The sequence below is a fragment of the Neopelma chrysocephalum genome, unplaced genomic scaffold, assembly GCF_003984885.1.
Source record: "Neopelma chrysocephalum unplaced genomic scaffold, ASM398488v2 Primary Assembly neopelma1_253, whole genome shotgun sequence".
Lineage (NCBI taxonomy): Eukaryota > Metazoa > Chordata > Aves > Passeriformes > Pipridae > Neopelma > Neopelma chrysocephalum.
The window spans coordinates 955,517-983,342 of record NW_020897915.1 but is presented as its reverse complement, the minus strand read 5'-3'; the positions used below and the strand labels follow the sequence as shown (position 1 = coordinate 983,342).

At 39.7% G+C, this 27,826-nt stretch overlaps 1 protein-coding gene across 2 annotated transcripts; it reads right to left on the bottom strand.

Annotated features, from left to right (window-relative positions):
- Positions 1-540: 540 nt before the first annotated feature.
- WDHD1 (WD repeat and HMG-box DNA binding protein 1) lies at positions 541-27,612 on the bottom strand. 2 transcript variants are annotated; one of them, XM_027704068.1, is made up of 25 exons: positions 27,521-27,612; positions 25,693-25,804; positions 23,553-23,704; positions 21,481-21,592; positions 20,907-20,957; positions 19,657-19,752; positions 18,145-18,237; positions 17,122-17,228; positions 15,989-16,124; positions 15,637-15,826; positions 15,258-15,448; positions 14,442-14,626; positions 13,095-13,336; positions 12,451-12,588; positions 11,353-11,509; positions 9,532-9,646; positions 8,015-8,146; positions 7,318-7,547; positions 5,603-5,733; positions 4,880-4,936; positions 4,011-4,057; positions 3,715-3,873; positions 3,164-3,327; positions 2,028-2,163; positions 541-1,452 (listed from the first exon to the last, which is right to left on the bottom strand). In XM_027704068.1, exons 1-25 carry the CDS (start codon positions 27,595-27,597, stop codon positions 1,252-1,254), a joined length of 3,411 nt encoding a protein of 1,136 aa, XP_027559869.1. In that variant the 5' UTR covers positions 27,598-27,612; the 3' UTR covers positions 541-1,251. The 2 variants fall into 2 exon arrangements, with proteins under 2 accessions (XP_027559869.1, XP_027559871.1); XM_027704070.1 differs by having other exon boundaries at positions 4,011-4,054.
- Between the last annotated feature and the right edge of the window lie 214 nt (positions 27,613-27,826).

Below are 27,826 nucleotides of genomic sequence, written 5' to 3'. Positions count from 1 at the left end.
GAGAGTCATTTGCCTTTTATAGAATGAAAGAATCGTTTGGGTTGGAAAAGACCTTTAAGATCATCAAGTCTGACTGATGTATTTTCAGCAGTAGTCATAGAATGGTTTGGGTTGGAAGGGACCTTTAAAGGCCATCAAGTCCAACCCCCTGCCATGGGCAGGGACACTTTCCACTATCCCAGGTTGCTCCAAGCCCCGTCCAACCTGGCCTGGAACACTTCCAGGGATGCGGCAGCCACAGCTTCTCCGGGCAGCTATTTCAACCATGTCTTTACCATGCCAGTGTGAAGAGAAATGGGAAGAGAAAACAATGAAAGGATGTGCAAACCCAGGGGAAAAAAAATTGAGAACTCTTCAGACTCAGTTACTGTGCTGAAGAGTTAAATTATTTTAACTGATCTTAAAAAACCGTTTCAAAATTTGAGTTTGCTTCGAATACATTTATTAGGCACAGGGCCCTGTCTCCAGAGCAGGGTAAATGTGACTGACTGCCTTGGGGCTGGCAGGTAAAAATCTGTTTGCTTCAATTACACCACCACCTTAAACAAGGAAACTTTCACATTTTATTTAAAAAACAAAGTTACAGAAAATAATAAACACATTTTCAAGTTCTTCTGGACCCTGCTGAGGCATGGATTGGGAAAGCACATTTGCACAGTCTGGAGTGGCTTGGCTTTGCACACCTGACCTTCCTAATTCAGCTTCTGCCCTGGTTTTCTATCCCTCCCTGTGTCAAACTGCTCTCTGCCACTGCCACAGATGCTGAAAATGCAAGTTTTGTTGCTGGTGTTCAGCTTTCTTCCCCTCATGCCCCTTTCCTCGAGTGTCTTACTCCCAGGCAGTAGGAATGTTACAGAAGCCATTCCTTCGCCTCTCTAAAACCACAGGACAGATTTTTGGACATAGTTTATGCTCCCCAGAATGATTCATCTGCATTTAGCACCAAATATTACAAGTATCAAGGCACACAATGTGTGTGTGTGTCACAGCTACACAGCACCGTGGAACTCAGCTTCCAGTGCCTCCAGGGAGCAGGCCCATTAATAGGAATTTTGCTATCAAGCTTTATAGTAAAAAATTGTGAGAGTGGATTTCAACATTTCCCTCCAGAATTGATTATAAAACACTTTCTAACAGACTATTTGGAGCAAACCACCCTTTCTGCCAGTGTTCCCTGAGCGAGGCAGCCAGTTCCCTCAGTACAGAGCTACCTCAGCACAGAACACAGACACTGAGAAGGCACCACATCATTTAGCTCTGCTTGAAGGCAAAAGCTGACAGCCTGCCATTTGTGGATTGGTCCAAAGGCTTGGATTTTTTGGATACGTTTGTGTCCTCCGATTTTTCCTCCTGGCTCTTTCTCCCTTCATCTTCATCAGCCGTGGGACGCTTCCGCTTTTTGTCTTCTGCTAAACCATTAACTGCCCCTCCTTTTGCTTTCTCAGTCCACACCTTTGAAGAACAGACAACTACAAATTAGGCCACAAAACTCAGCACTTTATTTTCTACACCTTATTTCCTGATTTTAAGGCACTGAAATAATTCCCGTTAAGAAGGATTGAGTTAGGACGAATTCCCTCACTTTGCTTTTTCCTAGCAGTGTTCTCTTTCAAAACTGTATTTCATTTGAGCCTGTGCATGAAATTGAAGCTCTTAATTGTCCTTCTGGACAAATAAGAAAACCCAAAAGGCCCAGCAAATCAAGTCAGAATGAATTTAAGTCCCAGTGGCTTAAGCCTGGTTATGTCCCCTTAAACTCCTTCCTTTCCCTTTTGTTATTTGTTCATTGATTGTGTTTCTCTCACAAGCCCCACTTTGGAAAAGCTGCTTTCTGATATTAATTATTACTCAGTTTATATTTTCACGAAGAACACGTCATAGATCATGGCACCATTCAAAATTGAAATCCATAAAAATGGAGAACAGCAGAATTTAAAGAAAAAATTCCTGACTGAAAATAACCAAAAAGAGATTCAGTGGGAGGGAAAAAATTATCAAAACCACAGAATGAGAGAACGTTTGCTTACCATCCTTTCCTCTGATGTCAACATTCTAAATCGACTCATGCCTTCTTTTATTACTTCTGCTTCATTCAGGTCAGGATTATCTGTCAAAATGTTTGCTCTGTTCTCCTCCAGCCACATCTGGAAACCCGTCTTTGGTCTAAAGCAAGCACACGAAAATTGCCTGGTTAAGAAGGTTATAGGAAAACCATAAAAAAAAAAATCCCCCAAAGCAACATTTCTAAACAGCACCTAATTGCATTTTTTTTTGTTCTCAGAAGACAAGACACCTCTAGTCAGCAGCCTCCTCTCTCCTATTTCAATATTTCAAAGAACATGCTGACAAGGCAAGACTAAGTCAAGTATTTTTATTAAGACCATGATATATATGGAGATTAACATTCCAGTTTTAGAATGACAAAGCACAATGGTTCTCTTCCTTTCTGACAGGGTCCCATCAACCTAAAAATAGAGCACATCCATTAGCATGTTTCAGCTAATCCTTCTCACAATTCTCCTTGCCACTTGTTGTAGAACATTATCTGTAAAGGTTAATGAAAAGAATGCCAGCCCAAATGAGTAATAATTACCTTCATCTTCCTCAGTTAAATGAAGTCTAAATGAAACATGATTAAAATAATGCAAGTTTCATGAGGACTGGGATTGTTAGAAAATACATCTGCTCCAGAGGAACAAGACAGATTAAAGTCTTAGCTAGGAACAGTCATGCTCCTTAGGTGATACAAGTTTTTGTTTGCTTTCTCTTTTTAAAAACCCACCAAAACAAAGCTTTTACTCCTTCCCACAAAACCCTTGGCTTTTAGACTTTGAGATTTCGTAGAGGTGTTTAAACTTTAAGTATTTCCTATACTTGGAACTGACACAGCAGCGTGGTTTCATTTATCATTCAAAGGTCATTACAAGCAGTATCAAGGTAAAAATCACTGCTTAGAGCCCCAAAATTACATTTTGCACTTGTCACTTATTGTTCACTCCCACATTTCTGAAGTGGGTCCACAAATGTGATAACTTGTGAGCTAACCTTTAATCTTCATGTTATGCTTCTCTGGCCAGTCCAACACCTTCAGAAACAAAACAGGTTTGGGACTTGTAATTCCATGAAAACTGGAATTTGGTATTGAGATGCAAGTGTCACTCACCTTCTGTTTTCAGTGTTCTCCTGTGCAGTGGCTTTGACTTCATGGGACTCATTTCCTGCTTTCCCTTCTCTTTCTTCCACTGCTTTTCCTTCTCTTTCTTCCACTGCTTTTTCACTAGGGTTGGGTGTAAGTGTACGAGGCTGGAAGAAGGAGGCTGCTGAAGCCTATAGAAATTGAGGTTAAAAAAGAAAAGGTAAGAACACCTCACTCTCAAACAACACACACCACTGCAGCCTAAAGAACCCCAAGCCCTTCCTGAAGACATAATAATCACTTGCATTAATAGAGCATTTAATCCATCCAATTTCAGCACAGCAGAAGTTTATTCACACAATTTAAAATAAAAGCTCAAAATTCAGTGCAGAATGTAATTTCTACAACTGATTTTTTTTTCTGCTGTTTTATGTGCTTTCATAGCTTTTGCACTATGCTTAAAATGAATTTTGCCATCTAAGCTGCTTTACTCAGTCAACGGGGTTTCATCCTTGATAAAAGCCGGTAAAATTCAATTTATTGTCCTGAAACAATGTATAAAAGACTAGAAACACTACCTGCTTCGACTTGGGTTTGGGAATCAGAGGCTTTATAACTGGAGGGTTCTGCTTGTTCACAGCTCGACTGCCAGACAAAGATGTTTTCTTTGAGTATCTGCTCATAGTGTCTAAAACATTTGCTGAGGGGACCACCGGGTCCTTTTTGTTAGATGACACCTAGGAAAACAAATAAACAGATGTTTTATTTATTTTCTGTCATGTTCTCCTGCTCTGTCCCTCCAAGGTATCTGTTATACTGTAAACTTCAGATATGATTTTCAGAGCACAGCAAAACCAGATGCAGAAATTCTTACCTTAAATGGATTCACTCGTCCTTGGCTGCTTGATGCACCTAGAACTGTTTAAAAGGAAAGAAAAAGGGGCATAAAAGTGTGTGCATGTGTGTACACACACACATATATAAATCTTTGAAGCAATGTGCACATTTTAGATGAGTAGAAAGACATTTTAGTAACCCCCTGAAGGTTAAACTATACGTGCTCAGCTATTATTAGTCATCAGAAATGCCACACAGGACCAACAGCTTAAAATACAAACCCAGAGGAAGACCCAGGACTTCCTCCACTCCCAAATCCGTTTCCACTCCTATTATTCTTGCTGGAGGGTTGGCAGGTTGCTAGAGGTCACATTCTGCCCCTGCCTGCTCACACTCACAGATCAAGGCAGGGTTTATTCACTCTGCCTTGCAAGTGCAACCAATAAACATGCCTATGATTAGTAAAATAAACCCATTGATCACTGTTCTCAGTTTTCCCCTTGTCCCAAAGAATGCCTTCATGGCACAGCCAGGCAGACACACAGCATTTGGCACAGCCAAGTCAGTCAGAACAGTGTTATGGGACATCATTAGGTAATGGAGACAGGAATAGGGAACCTCCTAAAAATGTGAGAACAACAATCAGTGCAACCAGGCCAGGTTGGACGGGGCTTGGAGCAACCTGGGATAGTGGAAGGTGTCCCTGTCCATGGCAGGGGGTTGGAAGGAGATGAGCTTTAAGGACCCTTCCAACCCAAACCATTCCATGGTTCTGTGAAGTTACATTTGTCAACACTGTTATGGACTAACTTGAAGTAGCAGTGGGAGAACAGACGATACAAACAGGAGCAGATATTGTGAAGCACGACAAAGTTCTCATCCTGGAATAAATGGAGGTTTACTCACCAGACTTTGGAGTAGTCACCTCTGCTGAACTGACACCTTTGGAGAAAGGATTTGGCCCTTTAGAAAAAAAAAAAAGAAATGGGTATATATTGAAGTGCAATAAAATGTGATAGCATAACTGCTTTAAAAACAAAACCCCAAACAGACAACTAAGAAAGGGTGAGGCTTGGAGCAATCTGGTCTAGTGGAAGGTGTCCCTGCCCATGGCAGGGACATGGTTGGTCTTTAAGGTCCCCTCCCAACCCAAACCATTCTGTGATTGTGTGATTCTATAGTTATAGTAAAGTAATTCATATTTTAAAGTGCGACTTTTCATTTTTAAACCATACACTTTCACAAAACCATCTGTCATCTCTGCCTAGATTTAGAGCTGTATATTTTTTTCTTAAGCCTTAAGCTCATTCTTAAAGCGTGCCAGGCAAACTACTCATCTATCAATTCAAATCCTGTGAGATTTGAGCTGAAACCAAAGCAACTGCTTAGAAGGTGACCCAGTCCTTTAGGAATAGAATCAGGCAACAGGAAAAACTCCCCAAGGGTCCCTGAAATGGTTACTAAGTACAATGAACTCACAAGCTGTGACACAGCAGATGACACACACGGAACTTGTTTCTCTGCAGCGACTGCAGGAAGAGCCTGGAATACAGACTTAATTCCTGACTAAGTCTGTAAAAGTTATCCAGAGATAGCTTCCAGCCTATTCAGAGAATATATTTTTCTTACTCTGTTTATGCACTTCTGGAGCTTCTTCTGCTTCCTCACAGGCATCAGTTTCCTCAGCATCTTCCACTTCTTGGTCCTGCTGAACGTTCCTGACTGGCAGCCGACCCCACTCCGTGGCTGATCTGCTGTAACTAAATGGAAGGAAAGGAAGTGGTTCACCACATTCAGAAGGAAAACTGGAACAATAGATAGCAAGCTTACTTACTTAATTTAGGAAAAAAGAACAATAACATTTGGCATTTGTGTGCATTATACCTCTGATTAAACTGTGACGATTAAATTAAATAAAGATTCATTAACCACTTCAGAACTTTGTTGCCAGAACAGTTTGCCACAAATATAAATGCAAATATTAAAGATCTTCTGTAATCTCCATTTAAATCTCCACATATACTTCCAGATTACTTGTCTGCACCCATGAATTACCACCCAGGTGGCAACATGGATATATAGTTTCAAACTGAAACTTATGCAGCAAGTTTTAACATTTAATCTGATTATTCTCTAAATTCCAGCATAGTAGGATGTACATTTCTTGCATTTCCCTCCTAATCTTTGCCAATTACTAAAATCTGTAAATACTAAGAACAACACATGTTTGTGATTAATTTTAACCCTCAGAGTGCTTGAAATCACAGACATGGGATTACAGCTTCCACATATGATCCAGAAGAACAAGCCAGAGCATTTAGAAATTAGTTTTGACTGCACAGTTTCACACAGAAGAGTAAGGAGAAGGCTACAGATAAGTTCAGGGACTTATCACTTTCTCTTGCCTAGATAAGTCCCAAACTTCACACATAAAATTGCTATAGGAAGACATTGCTTCCAACAAAGTGTTATGATGTTCTTTTCTGCACTATCAGACTGGTGGTTAACAACTAATTTCGTTATAGTTGTACACCCAGTGGCCAAACAAGAACACAGCTCTTCTGTGTGGTCTATATTAAAAATAAAAAATCCCAACCAACAACAAAAAAAACCCCCAAAAAACAAAACAAAACAAAACCAAAATGAAACACAAAAAACCAACCAACCAAACAAAAAAACAACACCAAAAAAACCCCCAAACCTACACACAACTTTTGCCTCATCATGCTTTACAAAGCAGATGCAGGTAGGAGAGGCAAGGTAGAGAGCTCAGATACAGAGGGAAGAAGAATGCAAAGCCAGCCTGTAGTATGCTCCATGAATTTGAAGAGCTGGGATTATTAGTTTATTAGATTATTAAGACTAAATAGGATACACTGGGATAGGACACTGAAAAAGGGAGGGCTGGAGAAAGACAGGATTTTAAAGCAGGTGTGAAATGAATCAAGATTGAGAGACTGAGGCAAAAAGAGAAGGAAAAAAAAAATAGGTGGGAGTCAAATAACCAAAGCAGCACAAGGCGGGGAAAGGTGGGAAGAAAAAAAAGATTCCAGTCAGAGCAACTTAATATTGAGACTGCTTTGCCTCTGAAGTTGTTGAACACAGACCTACAGGAAGCAAGGAGTGGGGATATTTCCCTCTGTGTTTGTATCCCGGTGCTAATGAGTCCTCAAAAGATATCAACAAGAATGTACCATTTCACATGTACAATTTATAAGCAGAGCAACACAAACTGTTGCTTCATAACAAGCCCACAGCAAACCCCGGCCCAGAAAAGTGCACCAAAATATTAAAGGAGCAGTCAAAACGTCGCCAGTTTTTTTAGCCACAGAAATTCGCCTTACCCAGCACTCAAGTGCTTTCGGAAATCCTCTTCCTCCTCCTCCTCCTCCTCTTCATCTCCCTGTGCTGTAGCCAGCTCAGTGGCTTTCTCCACAGCCAGCTCGCTGAGGCGCTGGGCGAGGTTGATGCGGCGGGAGCGGGAGGCGTATTTGATGGCCAGGCTCACCACGTTGTGAGCCATGAGGTCGGCCAGTTCCACACAGCGGAACTCCCGCTCCAGTTTGCAAGAGAGCTGGAAGAGAAGGAGCCTGGGGAGTCACACGTTTCAGCTACACAGCTCTCTCAAGACCCCAGGAGCAGAGTATTATTGTCTTGGTGGAGCAAATGAATGAAGACAAACTTCCAAAAACAGGAGAAAAAGTTCTTTTTTTCCTCCTTCTTCCCCTTCATGCTGATAAACAATAACAAGATGAACTGCAGCCACTTATCATAGTCTGAACTAGCTGGATTGCCAGATTCCTAATAAGAGGAATCCCATCAACATTTACATCAAATCCCATCTACCAATAAATCACTGAATCCCAGAATGGTTTGGGTTGGAAGGGACCTTAAAGCTCATCTTGTTCCACCCCCTGCCATGGGCAGGGGACACTTTCCACTAGCCCAGGTCACTCCAAGCCCCATCCAGCCTGGCCTGGGACACCTCCAGTCTCAGAGGTAATGTCTCAGGGACTTTTTCTGTTATGTGTTTGTACTTACAGCAAACAGCTTCATTAAAAGTTCTTGCTGCTCTTTCACTGCCTGATTTTTAGCATTTTCATCAACTTCGTAGCCATTTTTGGACAAGTAATCCACGTGGTTGTGAAACACAACAGAACGCCAGTACTGCTCCTGGAAAAGGGAGAAGGATGTTTGTTGGAATTCAGAGGGGAAAAACCAGCCCATGACATAATGCCTAACAATTTACAATGTATTCTATCCATTTATTCTTAAATGTTCCTTTCCTTTGATAATGAGGGCGAGGGGGAGATAATTCTCTTTAAAGCCAGTGCCTAGTGAGGAAAAAATAGACCACACTAAAAACCACCCATATAAAAACTGATTCAAACAGTTGCCATATATGTTAAATTCCATTTATACTACATGCTTGCAGCAGGATGAGACCTACATGCTCACCAGTATGCTACCAGGACAGAGAATTCTAGAATAAATCAATTATTTTAGCTTATAAATGCTGTTCCACAGCAAACTGGAAGTATTCCAGAATAACTCAGTAAGTGTAGGAGTTTACCTACAGAAAATACAACTCTGGCTGTTCACAAAATCCTATAATGGCTATTAGACCAGCCTAGTTCTGTTCAAAATAATTATAAACTTATTCAAACCCAGTATGTTTTCATCAGATGTATTGGAATAATTTGTTTCTATATCTACACACAGTCCCCCAAGCAAAATTAGCAGTTACTGGCATTCTCCTCCCATTATTTTGAGTGAAGGAAGGAATGGAAGACAGACTCTATCAGATAAAGAACAAAAAGACTTAACCAGATGAAGGAGAATTCATTAAAAATGCCAGTGTTTATTATTGACATTTTTATCTACACTTCTATCAAAGAGAATAAATTTCAAACAGCATTGAACTCTCTCTAGGCTGAGATTAGAATTTTATGTTCATTTCTATTCTGTGCATTACAGCTGAGCACCATGAGTTTGAAATGTTTAAACCAATAAAAATTGAAGAATAAATACTGGTATTTTTCTAGAAATTCTCCACAGGCACATCTTGCTTCAACCAGCCTCTACCTTCAGAAAATAAGTCAAGGGAGAAGGTCTATGTGTTCAGAGCAATTATATGAATTTGAATACTCTGTACATCTTTCAAAAAGACATCTTCCAGAAATTTTGTTATGCCTAAAATATTAAAAAATAGACATTTTCAAGGTGGTCTTGATTGGGATCCCAAAATTTGGTATCTCTACCCACTAAAAAAAAAAAAAACAAGAGGGTGAGTAAGACTTCTCTGGTCAGAAACAGATTATGTGTAAATACAACTTTGGATCAGCTCTGGCAGTTTTATCTTGTATCCTTCTGGAAACAGTTGTGAACCAAATCAGATGAGACAAAACAGTGAACCCAGATAACCTCCTTAGCCATGTGTCTTACTCAGGGTTTGCACTGTCCTCTTTCATAGCAGAGATGATTAATAGGAATCTTGTATAATCCCTACTACGGGGACACCTGAGAGTACCAGCTGTGGGCTCCACACCATTCCATACCTCCATCTGCCCCTTTTCTGTTGTAACTTGGCAGTAAGGAAGCTGAAAAGGTAAAATTGCTACAGCAGGCCGTGGCAGTGTGGGAGGGAACCTGGATCCTTTGCAGGGAATACACCTGTGCACAGGAAACAAAACACACCTGCAGTTGTTCCAACACCTAGATCGTCTTCCTAAGAAGCAAGATACTTTAAGAGGATTTGCTCTTTAAAAAGTAGTAATTAAATGACTGGATTAAACACAGCAATACGTGAGATTGCATCATAAAGGGTTGTTTTTACACAGCAACCAAGAAAAGATTTCAAAGCCAGCAAGGCACAAACTGCTCTTGTTCCCACTGCAAACTCCAAATGTGGCACGTAACACACACTGCTCTTGGTCTCACACAATACATGATTTAACAGCTACTACGAAGAGTAAATGCAATTCATTTAAATCTGAAAGCACTGAACAACAGAAGGCATAGACTTACTGTTTCATTACATTTTAAACAAGTGCTTTCTGGTAACAATCACCTAAGCAAACCATTGATTGGGGAAGAGCTGTATTTCCAGCAGCACCAGTGCAGCATTGACAAAAACATCTGGTTTTATAAGCTGCTGTGTCAGAGACTTGGAAAAAAAAGAACAGGAAGCATTAGTGTTCTGGCTATCTCTTAATTAAGGCATGTGGTGTTTCTACAACAACCCTTCCCCCTCTCCCTTATCTTTATTATGTTGCTGGTTTTGAGTAAAATGGTCTTTATAACTCAGAGAGCAGCACAGTCTTTCTTAGACTAGAGGGAAAAAATTCATGATGACAGACTCACAGTTGACCATCTCATCAATGTGATGTGTCCTGCACATTTTTGGGGAATTTTCTGGAGGCCAGCATAATGATTTGGAAGGAGAAACAGGCAGCGAAGTGACATTTACCAGAGATATCAAATTATTTCCCTTATTCCAAAAAAGCAGAGGATTATGAAGAATGTCACATAAGTTTAAATAAAATGCAGTCTCCCACCAACCTCTACAATTGTGCACAACTAGTAAAGTCAAAGAGTCTGAATTTCAGTAAAATATGTGAGCTGATGGAATCTGCCCTGTTAGGAAAAGGACACAGACTCCTGAATAAAAAGGGATACAAATTAAGATTAGCAACCAAATGTCCAGGATGCATGTTACAGTGAAGAGAAAGAGTTGTTTAGACACATCACTATCACATTTTATAAAGAAATGGTTAACTTTCAGATAAATATTTGAGCAAATTTACATACAAAATTGTTCTTTGTGGCCACAGTGTAAATATTAATATAATAATAACAGACAGCTCTGATTTATCTATGTCTGATTTATCTCTGTCTAATGATGTAGATTAGTTATAGGATTGGATTCTTTTCAAAGGCACAAAAGGGGAAAATGGAGGGGGGGGGGAAATCAATAAAACCCCAACTCTACAACCAAACCCCAAAACACCATGAACAGGAGAAGCATATTCCTGATAGGATCCACAACTTTTCAGCAGGTTTCTTTACCAAAATGCAGCTTTATGAACGTGTTTGCCTCAGAGATGTGTGATTTCACAATGAAGTGCACACACACCTCTCAGCCAAGGCAAAAAGCCACAGTTAACCAGTTCCAAGTTATAAAACTCTAATGAGTTTATTCAAAACCAGTTTAATTCTGCATGGATGATTCATTATTATATTTGGGAACTAACTATTTGCTGTGCATATTTACCAGGCACCCGTTTCAGCAGAAGATCTTTCCAGTTTCTCTCAGTAAAAAGTGCTCTGGGATTGAAAAACCAAGACAAAACAAAGTGTTTCCTCGTGAATTATCTGACCTGAGCTGCTGGGGGTTTTCATGGATGCCAACGACCCAGTAATGATCAGATTTTCCTTTGCATTGCTCCCTGGTGTTACACACTGGAATCCAAGTGTTCCCAAGGCCTCGGTTCAACATCCGCACGATCCCCTCGGAATCCACGTAACAAGGGGTACCTGTTTGTCCCAGATGAGAGCAGTTATTGTCACATATCACAGCACCAGCAAGATGGAAGTGGTGGGTACGGCTGGGAAAGGATGGTTTACATATCTCAAATAACGACATCCTCTCTCCCGAACAAATTAGTCGGGGAAAAAAACATTTTCCTTGGAAACATGCGCCACCTTCTGTCAGTCAGCGCCACTGCTGGTCAACTGACAAGTTCACATTTAAAACACTTTATGAAGAAATCAAGTTCATACTGCTTGGGGGGATTCCCAAGCTATTTTACAATTATTTTTTCTGGTTATCATACAAACTCCTCCAGAAAAACTACGAACTTTGGGGGCATCAGGGAGCACTGATGCAGTTTTTATTTCTTCTGGCTGAGCAGGGAAACCAATCAGGAGAACAAGTTCTGGTAACATTCAACTGTATTTTATTCCTAGTGGAAAAATATTAAATATTTTTGATAAATATCTTGAAGGAATAGAAAAATTTAATTTTGTTTAGCATTGAGGAGATAGAAAATACAAAGTCCAGGTCTCAGATCACCATTACTAAAATGGTTTTAATTAGCAAAACTCCTCCACAGAATCACAGAATGGTTTGGGTTGGAAGGGACCTTAAAGCCCATCTCATTCCAACCCCCTGCCATGAGCAGGGACACCTTCCACTAGACCAAGTTGCTCCAAGCCCCGTCCAACCTGGCCTTGGACACTGCCAGGGATCCAGGGGCAGCCACAGCTTCTCTGGGCAACCTGTGCCAGGGCCTCACCACCCTCACAGGCAGGAATTCTTTCCCAATATCCCATCTATCCCTGCCCTCTGGCAGTGGGAAGCCATTCCCCCTTGTCCTGTCACTTCAGATCCTTGTCCAAAGTCCCTCTCCAGCTTTCCTGTAATTCCCCCAATAGTGTCAATATTTGTCAACGTCACTCATGCAGCTATTTCATACCTTCTGCAGAGAATCCAACCCACACCAAATACGATTTCCTTGTAAGAGAAAGAGGGTCTCCATGCAAAATTTGCCTTTTCTTCTTTCCCAGCTCCATCAGCTGTACCCCGAGGCACTGGTCCCCATCAAACCCAGTACCTAGGAAGAAGTTGTTCAATGACTGTGTTAGAAAACAGAAGACAGAATTGTCTTGTCTCTTGGCTAAATTAGTTCTGAATCAAAAACTAATTCCAATGCAGGGTTACCCCTGAATACCACTGTCAGACAAGCAACTGTTTGTCATTTTGGACACACCAGGCATGCATAACAACTGCTTCCTTAATTTCCTGTGGTAATTCATTCTGGCACATCTGAAACCCAAGTTTAATCTATTCATGTCAGTGTTACAAAATTCTCCCCTTCCCCACAGGTTCATCTGAGCTTTCCATTATAAAACACAGGCTCTGCTGTCAGAAGTCCCAGATCCGTGGGTTGTGATGGATGTGCTCGTAAAACCATCACCCAGAAGAGGAGAAGGAGAAGCATCATGAAGAAAAGAAGGAGAAAACGCTTTCTGGTGATTACATACAAATTAATGTGAAGCCAGTAAGAGATGAGGATTGAAAACAAAAAAAAAAAAGAAAAGACAAAAAGGAGAAAACTACCTCTGTGATAAATAATCATCAGCTGCTCTCCATGCCCTGCCATGGACACCACTGGGCCTGGGAGGCTGAAGATCTCCCTCTGAACTCCTCCAACTGTGAACACACGGACCAGGAAGGCGCTGGTGGCACAAGCAGCCCAACCTTGGCCCAGGCAGATGGCCTCAATGTCCTCATCCTTTGGCATATCCACTGTCCACTCCTTGTTGGCATCCCAGGAGCCGAAATGAATGCAGTGGAGCTTGCTAAAGCACAGACAAAGAACACACAAATATGAATTAAAATACAATACCTGAAAATACACCAGTATTTTAGGCTTTTATCAGAGGCCTGCAATCGTGATGGAACTCCACATTACAAGTGGTCATTTGCAAAGGTGTTGCTCTTATTATTCATAAACTGAAGAGCCAGCTTGACCTAAATCCTAAAGCAGAGACAGTTAAAAGGTCTGAGGGGAGATTTTTTAGAAGGAAGCGGGTAAATATCCTGCTTAATTAACATTAGTAAGAACTGAAGGTGCTTGGCACCTCTGAATATCAGCCCTCATTCCAAGTCTGTCATACTCTGCTGCCCCTCAAAGGGAAGAAAAAATTAAAAACTTCAGTTCTGCCACCTTAATAATTGAAAACTGCCTGTGACCAATCCACAGACACTGTGGCTTTTAAGAGATTTCCCATTTTCATTGAGGAAAAAAATGACACTTTCAAAGTCAGACAACCAACAAACCCCCAATATTTTTAAAAGTAAAGAGTGCCTTTCAACTTATCACAATGTTGTATGTGTGAAAGTAAGAAGAAAGTTCTTTCTTCAAGATGTTTCCCCAGAAATCAGTGATAAAATATAGTTGCTATTGCTCTTAAATGCAAGAACAGAGTCTAGATGGCCCAGCTGCTTAAATCTTCCCATGGTTTCCATAAACTTGTGTTCTTCACACTTACAATTCCTTGGGTATCTCCAAACATGTCTCCTTAGCAACAGTGTGAAAAGAAATAGCTGAACCCTTATGACTGATCTTTGATCTGAGCAGACTGAAAAACTATTGTTCATGTTTACAATTCCCTTTGAGCCTGCAATGCATGAAGTTTCCAGTATATTTATATTTGGAAAAGGGATTTAAAAGAAACTGTCAGGAAACAAATTACAATTTTCAATACTCTCGAAGTCTCCGAGTAGGTGGATGTGAAAGTCCTCCTCTAAAGTGGTCCCATTAAAAAAAAAAAAAAAAGCATGATCAAAAGCCAAAAAGCTCAAAAAAAAAGTGATAGAAGCTGAAAAATAAAAGTAAAATATTTGAAACAAGTTAAATCTGGCTCCATATCATGGGTTTTGCAGAACAAGGCCATGACTCACCTTGCAAGTTCCTCTGTACCCTCACAGGCCAGCAAAATAGCTTCAGCAGAGAGGTCAGCCATGGTGTGGTTCAGGGAGTTGGGCAGGTGTGTTGCATGATGCACAGAGGTGTCGTGGAACTCTACATCTATGGCGTTGTCCTGCTCATCGTTGTAACAGCGGATGATACCAACTGAATTCCACACCTAGGAGAAAGAACCAAAGAACTCCCATCAAATCAAGCACACTGGCCTAAATCATCCTGCTCTGACTATGTTGTCTGAAGCAAGAGTGGGTAGGAGGCTGGAGGAAGACTGAAGGCTTGTGTAATCAGGACTCGTGGTTCCTAAAACGGCTGAATTAGGCAGAAATTAGTTTCATCCTCGTGGCTTAGCCATCCCTTTCCTTGCAAAATTAAGTGTGAAGAATTTGCAGCTAGAAGGAAATAGTGGATGATTAACATGCAAGTCTTGACAGCACAAAAATACCCACAATTCTGACTAAAAAAAGAATTTTAAAAACAGATCTGCTAGAATTCAGTAACATGAGCACAAAGTAGATAGTTTGCTTTTGGACTCAATCTCAGAGGTCTTCTCCAGCCTAATTGATTCTGTGATTCTGTATTTATTTCTAAAACAACTGAAATGTAAACCAAAACATTATGGAGTCTTTGCATTAACACAAAGCCACTTTTCATTATTTAGCTTCACACTGTGAAGTATTAAAAAAAATTAAAAATTCAAAAATCTTGGATAAGATTAGATTAAAACACAATAAGAACTGGGCATTATTCAGTGTAAAGAAAGCACTTAAGTCCACATAACCACATAGATTTACCATGAATCGATGCATGAGATGTGCAGGAGTGGAGCCAGACTGGAAGGGCCTTTGCTTGGGGGTTGGCATTGGCCCATCATAGAAATGCTGCTGCGTAGATGATGGTGGCAAAGCTGAAAAGCCACCAGCCTGATCATCACCATCTTCCTCCTTTTCAAGAAGGCTGGAGCTAGCTTTTATCAACCCAATATCTGTAAGTAAAAAAAAAAAAAAAAAATTTACATTTTACACACAGTATTATGACAGAATTTAGGTGAAAAAACTTAAGACAGTCAAGATTTATCTGGAAAAATAAAGCAGAGTATATCTGAGTGGAGGATGGTAAAGATCATCCCAATAACAGCAATAAAGGGCTCCGGGAAATCAGTTCATTCTGTACCTAGTGAGTTATCATCCTCATCAATTATTGCCCTTCTTGGACGGCCTGAAGTTAGCATAAGGTCACCATCATCATCTTCATCAGCTGCAGGGTTTGGGGAGGACTGAGGTTCAACCATATCTCCATTTAAATAGTCATCGTCGTCTCCATCAAAGAGATCGTTGTAGTCCTTGGCCACTGCACTGGCAACCTAAACCCAGACCAACAATCACCACAACACTCCCTTTGGACATGGAACTCAGGAAATTAAGTAACACACAACAGGGAACTTGCAGCACACAAAGCAGAATGTTCAGTGTAACCTATAACCTAAACTATCATGTTAATTTAAGAAATAATTGGCACTGAGCACCTTGTCGTTTGGCTTCTCTACAACGCCAATATCTTCCAACAGCCCCAGATTTCCTTCAGTGTCTGTGTAAGCAACTTGCTTATATTTAGGGTGCCATGCCAGTCCACAAATTGAGTAATTTTTCTCATGTTTCATCCTAAAAAGAATACGAAAATAATGGATTTTTAGTAAGGTCCTCAGGGCAGAACCCCCACCCCATCCTGAGAGTTATTGTAAAAAGAGGTAATATTTAGTAGAACAAGAAAGTGATGTTACACATAATAAAATAATTAACAGGTCACCTTTAGAACAAATAGCTCCTACAAAAAAATAGAGAAAGTCTTCCTTTTCTATGAATGAAATCAATTAAGCTTAAAAAAAATCAAACAGAATCATATTCGAAAAACAACAGCTTCCTGATACATGTAGAAAGGACAAATTCCCCAGCAGTCCTATATTCCAGAACCATCCACTTATAAAAAGAACATTAGTAGTTTCTCTTGCACCAAACTGATGAGTTAATCCTCTATCTTTTCCACCCTTTATCCTCACAAAAAATAAACCCATTAATTATTTACATAATCTGTCTTTAATTCTTAACACAGGCATTGCAGTACCCAAAATACTCAGGCAGATAAATCATCTCTTTTCGTCTTCTCTACCTCATTTAATAATAATCTTCTTAATTTTTTTTCTTTTTTTTTTTGAAAGAGAGGTGCTTTAACTAACCAAGAAAAAGTGCAATTCTCCAGTCTGTCTTTTTTTGCCTACAGGTGAGGGTGGCTGACTGATTTACCTGTATTTCCCTCTCCCTTTGGAAAATACATCTTATTGCCAATGATCTTGGGCTTTGTGATGGGAGGCAGTTTTTGTTTCCATCAAAACTATCCTTTAATCAGCTATTAGATTAAAAAGTAATAAGAGATATTTGCACACAGAAAACTAGACTATGGAATTTGAACAAAATCCACATTGATGTCCCTTCCCTAAGCTGCCTGCCAGGTTAAACCACGACATCCTCTAAATATTATTATGATTTTTCAAGAGGCAGAGTTCTACCTTTGCACAAAAAGGTTTACAGAAAAGACAACAGAATTCTTTTTCAGAAAAAAAAAAAAGATGTGCTTGGGGATTTATGGAACAACACTGAATACCTCTCTATGCACTCCTGGGTTTCCACATTCCACACCACTATGCTCCCATCCACACTTCCAGCTGCCAGGTACTGTCCACAAGGAGACCAGGCCACAACATTCAGGGGCTAAGGAAAAAAATAAAACAAATAAGAATAAAAAAATTACCAATGCATGCACAGCATTCCTCTTCTGGAGCTTAAAACAGACAGATATTCTGGAATAAAAAAAATTCATAATAATCATCTTGACCAAGTCATGTCCAGCCCCCATTACTGGGCTCAGGTAGTTCCCTTTCTTTAAAAATTATTATAAAAATGGTGTCTTTAAAAAAAAAAACATTCTTTAAAGATAGCACATCTATTTTTGGTTTAGAATATCCATCTTCTGTCATTAAACCATGAGGTTGAACTAAACCCAATTCTAAACACGTAGACAGAAGCAGAGTGTACTTTGCAAGCTCAGCACTAAATGTAGCTTTATTTATTTTGAACTTTATTAAGTTCCACAAATTTAAATCCATTAAAATGTGTGTTTTGTATCTTAATAACACTAGGAAGGTGGTTCTTTTTAGCTCAAATATTTCCAAGTACACAATGAGCCCGAAACAAAGAGGATGGCACAGTTAGGGCTACTAAATTTCAGCTTAATAAAATATAAAGTGAAAAACTGATATCTCTGTTCTGTATAGAAATAATGCCCTTCACGTTTTCCCTAAAAAGCTCTGTATTTAGAGCAATTTGTGAAAACAGATGTTCTTCAGCTGCAGTTGGTGACTCACCAGGAGACTTTAGAGATCCAGTGGGTTACTGTAAGTGAAAGAGGGGAAACCAGAGCCACATAGAGATGTTTGACATCAGTTAGTATTTCTCCCATGATTTCCAACAGAAAGTAACAGGATCAGTAATTAAATAGAAAAGGTGAATAATCATTACCAAGAGAAGTGGGTCAGAGAAGGGGGAAGATACTGTCCAGAAGATAATTTCCAGTAGAATAACATTTAAATTATGGAATATTTAACAAGCACCTGGTTCATGTACCCACCAGTGTGATGGAGGCATCTGATAGATCCAATTGACTATCCCAGGTTTCTCTTCTGTATAGTTTAACAACTTTATCTACAGGAACTGCCAGCAACTGCTCAAAGGAAAAAATATGAGACAATTTAGAACAAATTACCTGTCAAAGAGAACATTCAAATAGCACAGCTCCTTCATTCAGAAGCCTCACAGATGTGACTGCCTCAGTATTTAACAGCTCTCTAAAATCCTAGCAATGCCAACTGAGAGAGAAAGCTGAAGTAATTTAAATTACAAGGTTCTTTAATGCTTTCCACATGTAACAGAGCAAAACATGTCTGTTTTTACTCTAATCTTCATTTCCTTCTGGCAGAAAACTGCACCATAAGGTTAGAAGTTCTCATTTATCAAGCAGCTGACACACACACACACATACAGTTTTTAATGCTCTGAGCACAAGGATTACGTTATTCTTTCCCCTCCCTCCCTCCCTCCCCAAACTCCTTTTGATCGGGTTACAATTTCTCAATAAATCTTATTTGAGTAGCTGATTCCTGAAACAGCTTGTTTCATCTTTCACAGAACTACATAAATGTTACTGGTTGTTTATTTCTTTAGGATTTATTTTTGTTAGGATTCTAGCAATTTGCTTTGTAAGAGAAGCAAGACGACTGAATTTCATATATATGTCTGTGTGAGGAATTGGGCTGAAAACTGGAAGCATTTGTTTTTATGGAAACTATTTTTACTGCAGGTGACATTTGCACATCCACAGAAAATTTATATGTAACACTTATCATAGCAGCAAGCTATTTTGAAGAATCATGGAATCATTTAGGTTGGAAAAGTCCTCTGAGATCAAGTCTAACCATTAACCTAACACTGCCATCTTCACCACTAACCCATGTCCCCAAGTGCCACATCCACATTCCACATGGCTTTTAAATCCCTCCAGGGATGGAGACTCCACCACTGCCCTGGGCAGTTGTGCCAGTGCTGGACAGCCCTTCCCATAAAGAAATTTTTCCTAATATCCAATCTAAACCTCCCCTGGCACAACTTGAGGTCGTTTCCTCTTGTCCTGACACTTGTTACTTGGGAGAAGAGCCCGATCCCCACCTGGCTCCAACCTCCTTCAACTTTGTTCTTTAAGTAAAAAGAAAGGGAACAACTTACTAAGGAAATATTTACAGAGCAAAATCACTGATAGGGCAAAGTTTACTTAAAGCAGAGAAAGCCTGAACTCCTTTGATGGTCTGTTGTGAGCAATTTGATTACTTCCCTCGTGTACAATGTTCCTTCCTATTCAGCACAACGCGACTGTTTAATGCTGGTTTGGGCTGACAGCTGGACTAGAGCCAAACACAGTCTGGAGCTTAAACCAGGAACCATTCCCAGCTTTTTATTTTCCCCAAAAGGGAACTTCACCCCAAATATTTTCCCTGCTCCCAGGAGGTGCAATTTGGGCTTGCCCGGATTGAATTCTGCTGCTGGAGAGAGAAGAAGGATTAAGATGTGATGAAACACTGTCACTTACCTTCCCAGTGCCAGGTTGCCAGCCAAGCCTGCAGATTGATTTAGCATTTACCACATCATTACACTTCTGCAGCAGCTGCCAGCTTGTTGTGCATGTCTGAAAAAAAAAATTAAAAAAAAAAAAAAAAGCTTTCAAGCTCAGCGAAAATTTACTGTATTGTACAAATTCTTAAAATGTGTGAGAAAGCAAAAGGAAAAAAAAACCCATAATTTTTGGGACTAAAGCAATCTCTTTCATTCAAATACAGTGGTACATACTGCCTTAAAAATACTTTGTCAGTGTAGCCCTGAAACTATTTTAATGACAATAAAACTACTTGTAACAGAAATAAAATCACAGAATGTGTATATTTAATCAAGTACAGAACAAACGAGCTCATCTATTTTTAGGTTATAGAGAAATGTGGCCAAAAAGCACCTGTCAAACCTCTATCAAGTGCAGCAAGGTGGCCTGAATGTAGCCACAGCAGTATAAAGATATATAAAACTATAAAAAATGAATGGCTGTAATCTCAAATTGCAGCACAGATTCACAAATAAAACTGCCACAAGCCTAGAATACTCTCACTGTAATTTCCCCAAAAGGAGAATCTCAGTCTGGAACAGGAGATTTCACACCAGAATTATGCTTTTTTTCTTAAAAAAGTAGCAATCCACAAGTGTGGAGGGGTATATTTTCAACTGTACTTACAGGAATAATTCCACAGGGATTCTTATTCCAGTCAACAGCATTTAGCAAAACTAATCCCATATCCATATGCAGAATTCTCTTATTAAAGCCTTCACCTGAAACTGTCTTTTCAAGTTCCTTAGAGTAGAGGCTGAATCTGTCTATTACAATTAATAAATTGTTTTTACTATAATAAAAATTCTTCCTTAATCCTGAAGGCAAGGAGCTGAAATTCCGAAATGAGGAATCTGATGTCAATTCCCATCTTTACACAGCAGTGCTATTTTTGAATGTGCCAAGGACAAAATACCCAGTGTTGGCCAATTAGGAAAGACGAACAGAAGACACCAGGGATTTCACAGACAGGAAGAACAATCCACAGCTACCCAGGCAACATTTCATAATCAGGCTTTGGAATTCCTCCCAGAAGTACATAAAAGTATACTGCAAAATGTAGTTAGAATTCTTCCCCCAAAAGAAAATCCTGTTCCAGGAGGGTTATTTCAGTCCAGCTCTTCTCGCTGTCTGTGAAATCCTGGATTTCTTAGGAAACACTCAGCAGGGAAAGGCAGACCTTTTACCTGATCTTCAATTTTCCAGACTCTGACAGAGCCGTCGCAGCTCGCCGATGCCTGGGCAAGAGAATTTTGTAAACAAATTAATAATTAAAGACATAGGGAAATTAATGCTACAAAATGGAAAAATCCCCAGAACCAATGCAGAACAGACATATGACACACAGGCAGTTTTAAGAAGAAAGCCTCCCTGTTTAAACCATTTTAGGACTTAAAACTTTCTAATACTGTCATCTTGATAATTGTGCTCAACTCCAAGCTACTGTAATTGCAAACCCTCGTACTTCAAGCGAGCTGCTTATTTGCAAAAGAGGCTCAAAACTAATACTGAATTTCTTTAGTGAGCCATCTTTTCTCCTCTAAAATCAGATCAGCATTAGATTCCAAAAGAACAAGACACAGAACTGAGTTCTTCTGGGAGAACAAGTTGTGACACACTCCATCAGCAGCTGAAATTAAGTTGTCTCATGTGCCCAGTCACTGGTTGGATTTTTGGTAAAAACTACATTTTTAATTCTTTTTTTCCCCCCTAGGAAAAATGAGATTCAAAGTAGAAAGCAAACAAGAAAGTCTTTTTTACCAGGTAAACATCCTTGGGGTCAAAAGACAGGCTTAAAACAGGAGCCTCGTGTCCTCTGAATGTTTTCTGCTTGCTGCTGTCAGTCACCTCCACAACTTTGATCATAAAGTCACTGTACATCCCAATGACATAGACATAAAAATATTAACAATGACAAACTATGTGTTTATGGGAATAAAAATTGGGTACTAACTATCTTTTGGGGAAGTCACAGCTCTCAACACTCTATGACGTAATGGAAAATTAGAATCTTGAGGCTTACAACACTAGGAGTAGAGCCAGACTATTTTTATCAGAAAATCATTTTTGTTCATGTCAAAGTTCATAAAATATGGTTGTTCTCTGAAGAATATTATGCACATACAGACCACATATCTGTTTACATAATATTCTATATGATCTCATAAAAACCTCTGCTTAGATACCACTGATGACTCTACAAGAACTATCTGCTGAATGGGACCAATATTCATGAGCATAATTATTAGGTCACGTGGCTTTTAAAAAAAGATAAAGCAAGTAGTTTATTTTGTGATATTTTAACAGGATTTTTAAGACCATTCACTGGAATTCTATAACTTTATTCCCTCCTCCAAAATTATAGCCATTAAATCAAAATATCAATCCTAACTCCTAAGACAAAGAGCTCCTGCGACAAACTTCCAGTACCACTCCCTCTCATACTTCATTGCAACACCCCCAAAGAGAAATTTCATTTTAGGACCTCATTCTAAAGGGTGAACCATTACTTTTAACTCTTTTCAAATACTTCATGTGAACTTTGGCAGCCAGTTGGATGCTAAACTCATATAAAACTGAAGTTTGCAGACTTCATGTTAAAAAATAGAGAAATCTGGGACAACCAGAAGCAATTCTTCTTAGTTGCACTCCTTCACTTCATGGCTGTTACCTTCTCCTTCAGTATGTCACAGAAGACCTCACTGAGGGGTGGCCTTACAGTCTTATGAGCTATTTTTCCTAAAAATGTGAGAGCCTTGGCCAGGCTGCAGAAATCCTGGGGTTTTGGAAAAGTTTTAGAACCAGCAGAGAGAGTTTGCTCTCTGCCTAATCTCTCTAATCAAAGTGAGATCCTGGGGCAGAGCTGTTCCCTCAGAAACAAGCACTGGCAAAGGGCCCAAACCCACGATCCCTGCCAGATTTGGAGATCAGGGTTGTTGCTGCCCACAGCTGCCCAGCCTCCCAGTTTTGGTGGAGCTGGTGTGTCTGTTCCACAGCTGCCAGAGTTCACAGTCCAGCATGTTCATCCACATTGCTTTCTGGTTCAATCCACACTTAGAGGAGCCAGGGAGCAGACACAAGGCTCTGCCATCTCCTGGAGGACAAATTCCAGAAGAGAGGCAAGCAGACAGCCTGAGCTGCCCAAAGAGTTCACCACATCCAGTTGAGAATCACCTGAGCCTTAAACACATGGGACAAAAAAGCAATAAAACCCATTGCCCAGTGGCTATTTTGCCATCTCTGTTAAAGGACTACAGCGTATTATATAAAAGCCAATGTGCTGCCCTAAGAAAAGAACTAAACCACACATTAAATTCCCCTCAGGCAAGTCTTTCATCTGTCATCTGTTATCAAATGGCAGATTGGTGATATTTATGCCACAGAATGACTCAAAGCTCTCAGACAAATCAGAACCCATCTAACTTTTACACGTGTACATTCAACTGCAGCACCGTGATCCTGAGCAGTCAGGACATTATCCTTATCCCCAGCTCCCAGTGACAGAATCCTCGATGCTGCAACGAGATCCATATGGGTGAACACTTACACCTCAGCCTCAGAGCTGGAAACACTCAAGCCTACTAAAGGAAAAAGAATTATTTCACAGCAGATTTCTATTTAAAACCATTTGGTGGGTCAAGTATCTCTCAGAGCATTGTTTCCTAAACCCCTTTAAATTCCTTTCTTCCCCTCCGCTCACAAAAGGCATTTTCCAACAGTTTTAATCCATAAACCTCTGAGGGCTTTATGATCTCGTTGCTAAAAATCAGCATCTGAGGAAGCTTTTGAGGCAGATTTTGGACAGCAGCAATGCTTTTCCTTGCACAGATTACCTGGATCCAGCAGCAATTTTGGTGCCACCACTGTTAAAGGTGACGTGGTTGGCGTGCATGGTGAAACGAGTCAGGATTCCATCAGGGGCTCCCTCAGGAAATGTGTGGATCTGAACAGTGTTGTTCGAGACTGCTGTGATCAGTCTTCCATTCTGAAAACAAAATTCATCACAGAATTTTATCAAAAGCCCATATTTATGCCCATGGAGCAAAAAAAAATATATAAAAAAAATTAAAATTACTCTGATGCTTCAAATATTTGGGCAAATTAACTTTATTAGTTCCAAAAGGGTCTGACAGTAAGAGGAGTAGGGAAAATACTCTAACTTTTATTCCTTCCCTAAAAAGCACAGTAGTTTTAGTACTTTATCAATTTAACCAAACTAACTTGCATCCTATTTAGATTCATGTGCTGCAGCATCAGGAGAGGGCACCCTTGCACTGGAATTCTCAGTTAAATGCCACCAGGGAAAGATGAGAAGTTCATGAACTATAGCTCAGCTCTTTGCAGAAAACAGAAGGCAGGTCTTTACTAAAAATGAATCCAGATTCAAAGAAATAATTATCCCATACTTGGAAAATAATATCTCTGCTTCAAGTGGCAGTATTATTCCTCAGCTGTACATAAAGGTAAAATTTTGAAATATATTTAAAGGAATGCCTTATTTCCTTTTTTTGTGTGCATGTTGAGGGGGGAGGCTGCATTGTGGTTGTTTGGGGTTCTTTTAAGTTGCCTAAAGTCACAGTAAAAATGCTGAAGGTAAAGAAAGCAGCAGTCAGTAGTGAATAACCCAATTAAATAAGAGCTGAGATTTATTACCTAGATTACATCAACATCTCAGATCAGTCCCTCATGACATTTAATTAATGAAGAATAACTTTTGAAATGAGATTTCCTGATGCTTAAGTCTCTCACTGTTTAAAACTAAAAAATCCCTCAAAACTAAAAGCACTTTTTTTTCAGGTTTTCCCACTAATATTAAATCCAGGATTTTTCCTCACCTATTCTTTAATAGTTTTAGCAATTTTGGACTCTGGCACTGATTTGCTGAGAGAACCCACTCAAGTCACCTCACTTGGTTCGTGAAAGAATAAATAATGAGATGAAAATCAACAGCAAATCACCCTAAAAATCAGTGATGAAAATAGATTATACAAGTATTGAGGAATAGATACATGAGGTATGTTAAAAGAGATGTAAGAAAGATGTTTATAAAAGAAGGAGGTTTCACTTAAGGCAGTAGTTCTGAATAAGGTTTCAAATGATAATTCTTAAAATGTAATGTGTGTGTATATATATATATATATGTTAACATTTATTTATTTCCTCTTTCATACACCTTCCCAAAATCACAAGTAGTTGAAAACAGTTTTAAAGATTCCCTTTATCACTGCCAAGTTAACTACACAGTATGTGAAGAACTGATGTAGGTTTCTGGAATTCTCCTCTTCTTCTAAAATTTCCACAAAGGCAACATTTTAGACCTGCTATTATTAATGTAACATAACCATAATTGGACATGAAGGAAACACTGTGAGAATTTTCAAGCTAAATACATGAATGTGCATAGTAAAAATAATTATTTTCTATTATATAAATTCTCTTCTCATTTTGGGGATGGTGGGTCAGAGGCAACTTTTGGCCAAATGACAATTTTGAGAGTGAAATATCAACCAATTATAAAAAAAGTGTTACCAAAACATTACCCAACATTCACTTTGCAAAAGCAATTTTTGACTAATACAGATTATAATTCCTTGAGCCTTAACATGGACCCACATAAAACAACCTCGGTTTTTTTCCTAATACCTGATGATCACATCTCATGCTGGGAAACTTCCTGCAACTCACATTGTGAGAAAACACTGAAACAGCCTAAAAAGTTCACTGCATAATTAGCTTAATCTGCTGGGTTTGTTTCTCAAGAGGAGATCAAAGCCAGAAATTAGTATAACAATGTGAAGGAAAAGGAAGAAAAAAAAAAACATTACAAGAGTTTAGTATAAGAAATAATTCCTCTACAATTGTGTGTGGGGTACAATGAATTGTCAGAACTATTCTTGTTTAATGTTACCCACACAAGCAGCATCCCTGAGCTGGAAAATCCACAGCTGTGAGGAATTGTTTAAAAAAACATACCTTTAGAGCACATGAGTAGGCCTTTTCTCCCACATTAATGGACTTGGGATCATCGTCATCCAGGTTTTCCCAAATCCTAACATCTCCATCACTGCCACAAGTTACAATGCAGCTGTGGAAAGACACAGGAGTTGTTACCACTGAGGAATGGAAAGGACAACCACTGCAACTTTCAATCCCCAAATGGGAACTGTTACTAAAGTGTTAGAGGGCTTTTTAAACTGAAACAGATAAATACTACATGATACAGTTAATATCTACATTTGTTATGCCTAAGTAACCCATTAAACATGGGGGGAAAGGTAACATCTGGTAGAACAGAGCACCTTGAGTCTGACAACCACCCAGGCCTGGCACTCATCTGAACTGATCCTTAGATATCACAAGTCAATCCATTTTTTTCCAGGACATAGAGTGGATTTTTCAAAGGATTTAGTTAGCACTGATCTACCTAAGGGCATTTAATTTCTCCCTAAGACTTTGAAAACTTACCTTACAGCTGACTACAAAGCTGAGGGAAAAAATAAAAGTGTTAATGTAACTGAAGCTGCAAGCTTAATGTGTAGGGCTGGGCCTACTGAACCCTTAAAAAGTAATTAATACAGAATTAAAGTTTGCTGGAGTCAACTTCCACAGTTTTGAGGTAGAAAAAATAATCTGAAGTCACAGAGAAAATATCAGAAGTTTGCACGGGATTTTTAATTAAAGGCATCATGAATCTGTAATCAAACCCTGCATTCTCATTTTTTAATGCTCTTTGCAATCCCCAAAAACTCTAATTAAACAGCAAAATGTTACAGAGCCAGTGGTGAAGCTCTGATGTTGCTCCTTAGTTCTGTAAGGTCTGTACAGCAGACACCAGCAGCAGTGGTCCAGTGGGATTTGGGAGAGATGTCTGCATCTTTTCTTAAACATTTGGTTTTAGTGGCAAATGAGGCTTTTTGTGGTTTCAAGGGATTGTTACTAGACTAAATCTTAACAGTAGTCATCTAAGTTAATGAAATAAAGAAATGAATAAAATAATATGGATTTAAACTGTACTCAACATATAAAACTTATCCCTTGAGTTAATTTGGAGAGGGCTTGGTTTTTTGGTTTGTCTTTTCATCAGTATAAAGGTAACAGTAAATACTTAGTTTATGTTTATACATTCAAGATCTAGCACAGGAATAAGAAGAAAAGATAACAAGCCCAATATTGGATTCCTTCAACTATATTTTTAATTTCTTAGTGCATACATAAACATATTTACTCCCACATTACACTGATTTCTGCTAGATTCTCTGAAGTCACTCACACAGGATGTGCATATAGAATATTTATATATATATATGATACATATATATGATACATACTATAAATATATATGAGATAGATATGTGTGTATATATATATATGCTTACACTTAAGTTATAAATGAATCACTTCTAAACTCAGAGCATCAAAATATGCCACATAGGCAGTTCTCAGCACAGGCAAAACACAAAGGGTTTCTTGGACCACGCCAGGCCATAAATCCATCCCAGCAGCACTGGTTGGTATGGAATCTCATAGAATCACTAAGGTTGGAAAAGCCCTCTAAGATCATGGAGTTCAACTGTTCCCCCAGCACTGCCAAGCCCAGCGCTAGCCCATGTCCCCAAGTGCCACATCCACATGGCTTTTAAATCCCTCCAGGGATGGGGACTCCACCACTGCCCTGGGCAGCCCTTTCCAATGCCTGACCACCCTTTCAGCGACGAAATTTTTCCTAATCCCCAGGTCCTGGGAAAGCATTAGACAGGAACAAGCCCATCCCTCCCCCGGTCTCCAGGAACGGGGCTGTTACCTCCCGGTGTCATCGAAGCAGACCTCGGTGTGTCCCTCGGTGTGGCCGTAGCGCATCGGCTTCCGAGCCGAGGGCATCTTCGCTCCCACCTCCGTGTCTGTGGAGGGAGGGGGGGAAAAAAAGAGGAGAAATAACATCAGTTAGAAGGAAGCGCTTCGGGAAGAGCCTCAGCCGGTGGGGCCAGGTGAGAGCTGCTGGGACACCCACACAGCGGGGATGGGGGCACCGAGGGGATGGGGGCACCGAGGGGATGGGGGCACCGAGGGGATGGGGGCACCGAGGGGATGGGGGCACCGAGGGGATGGG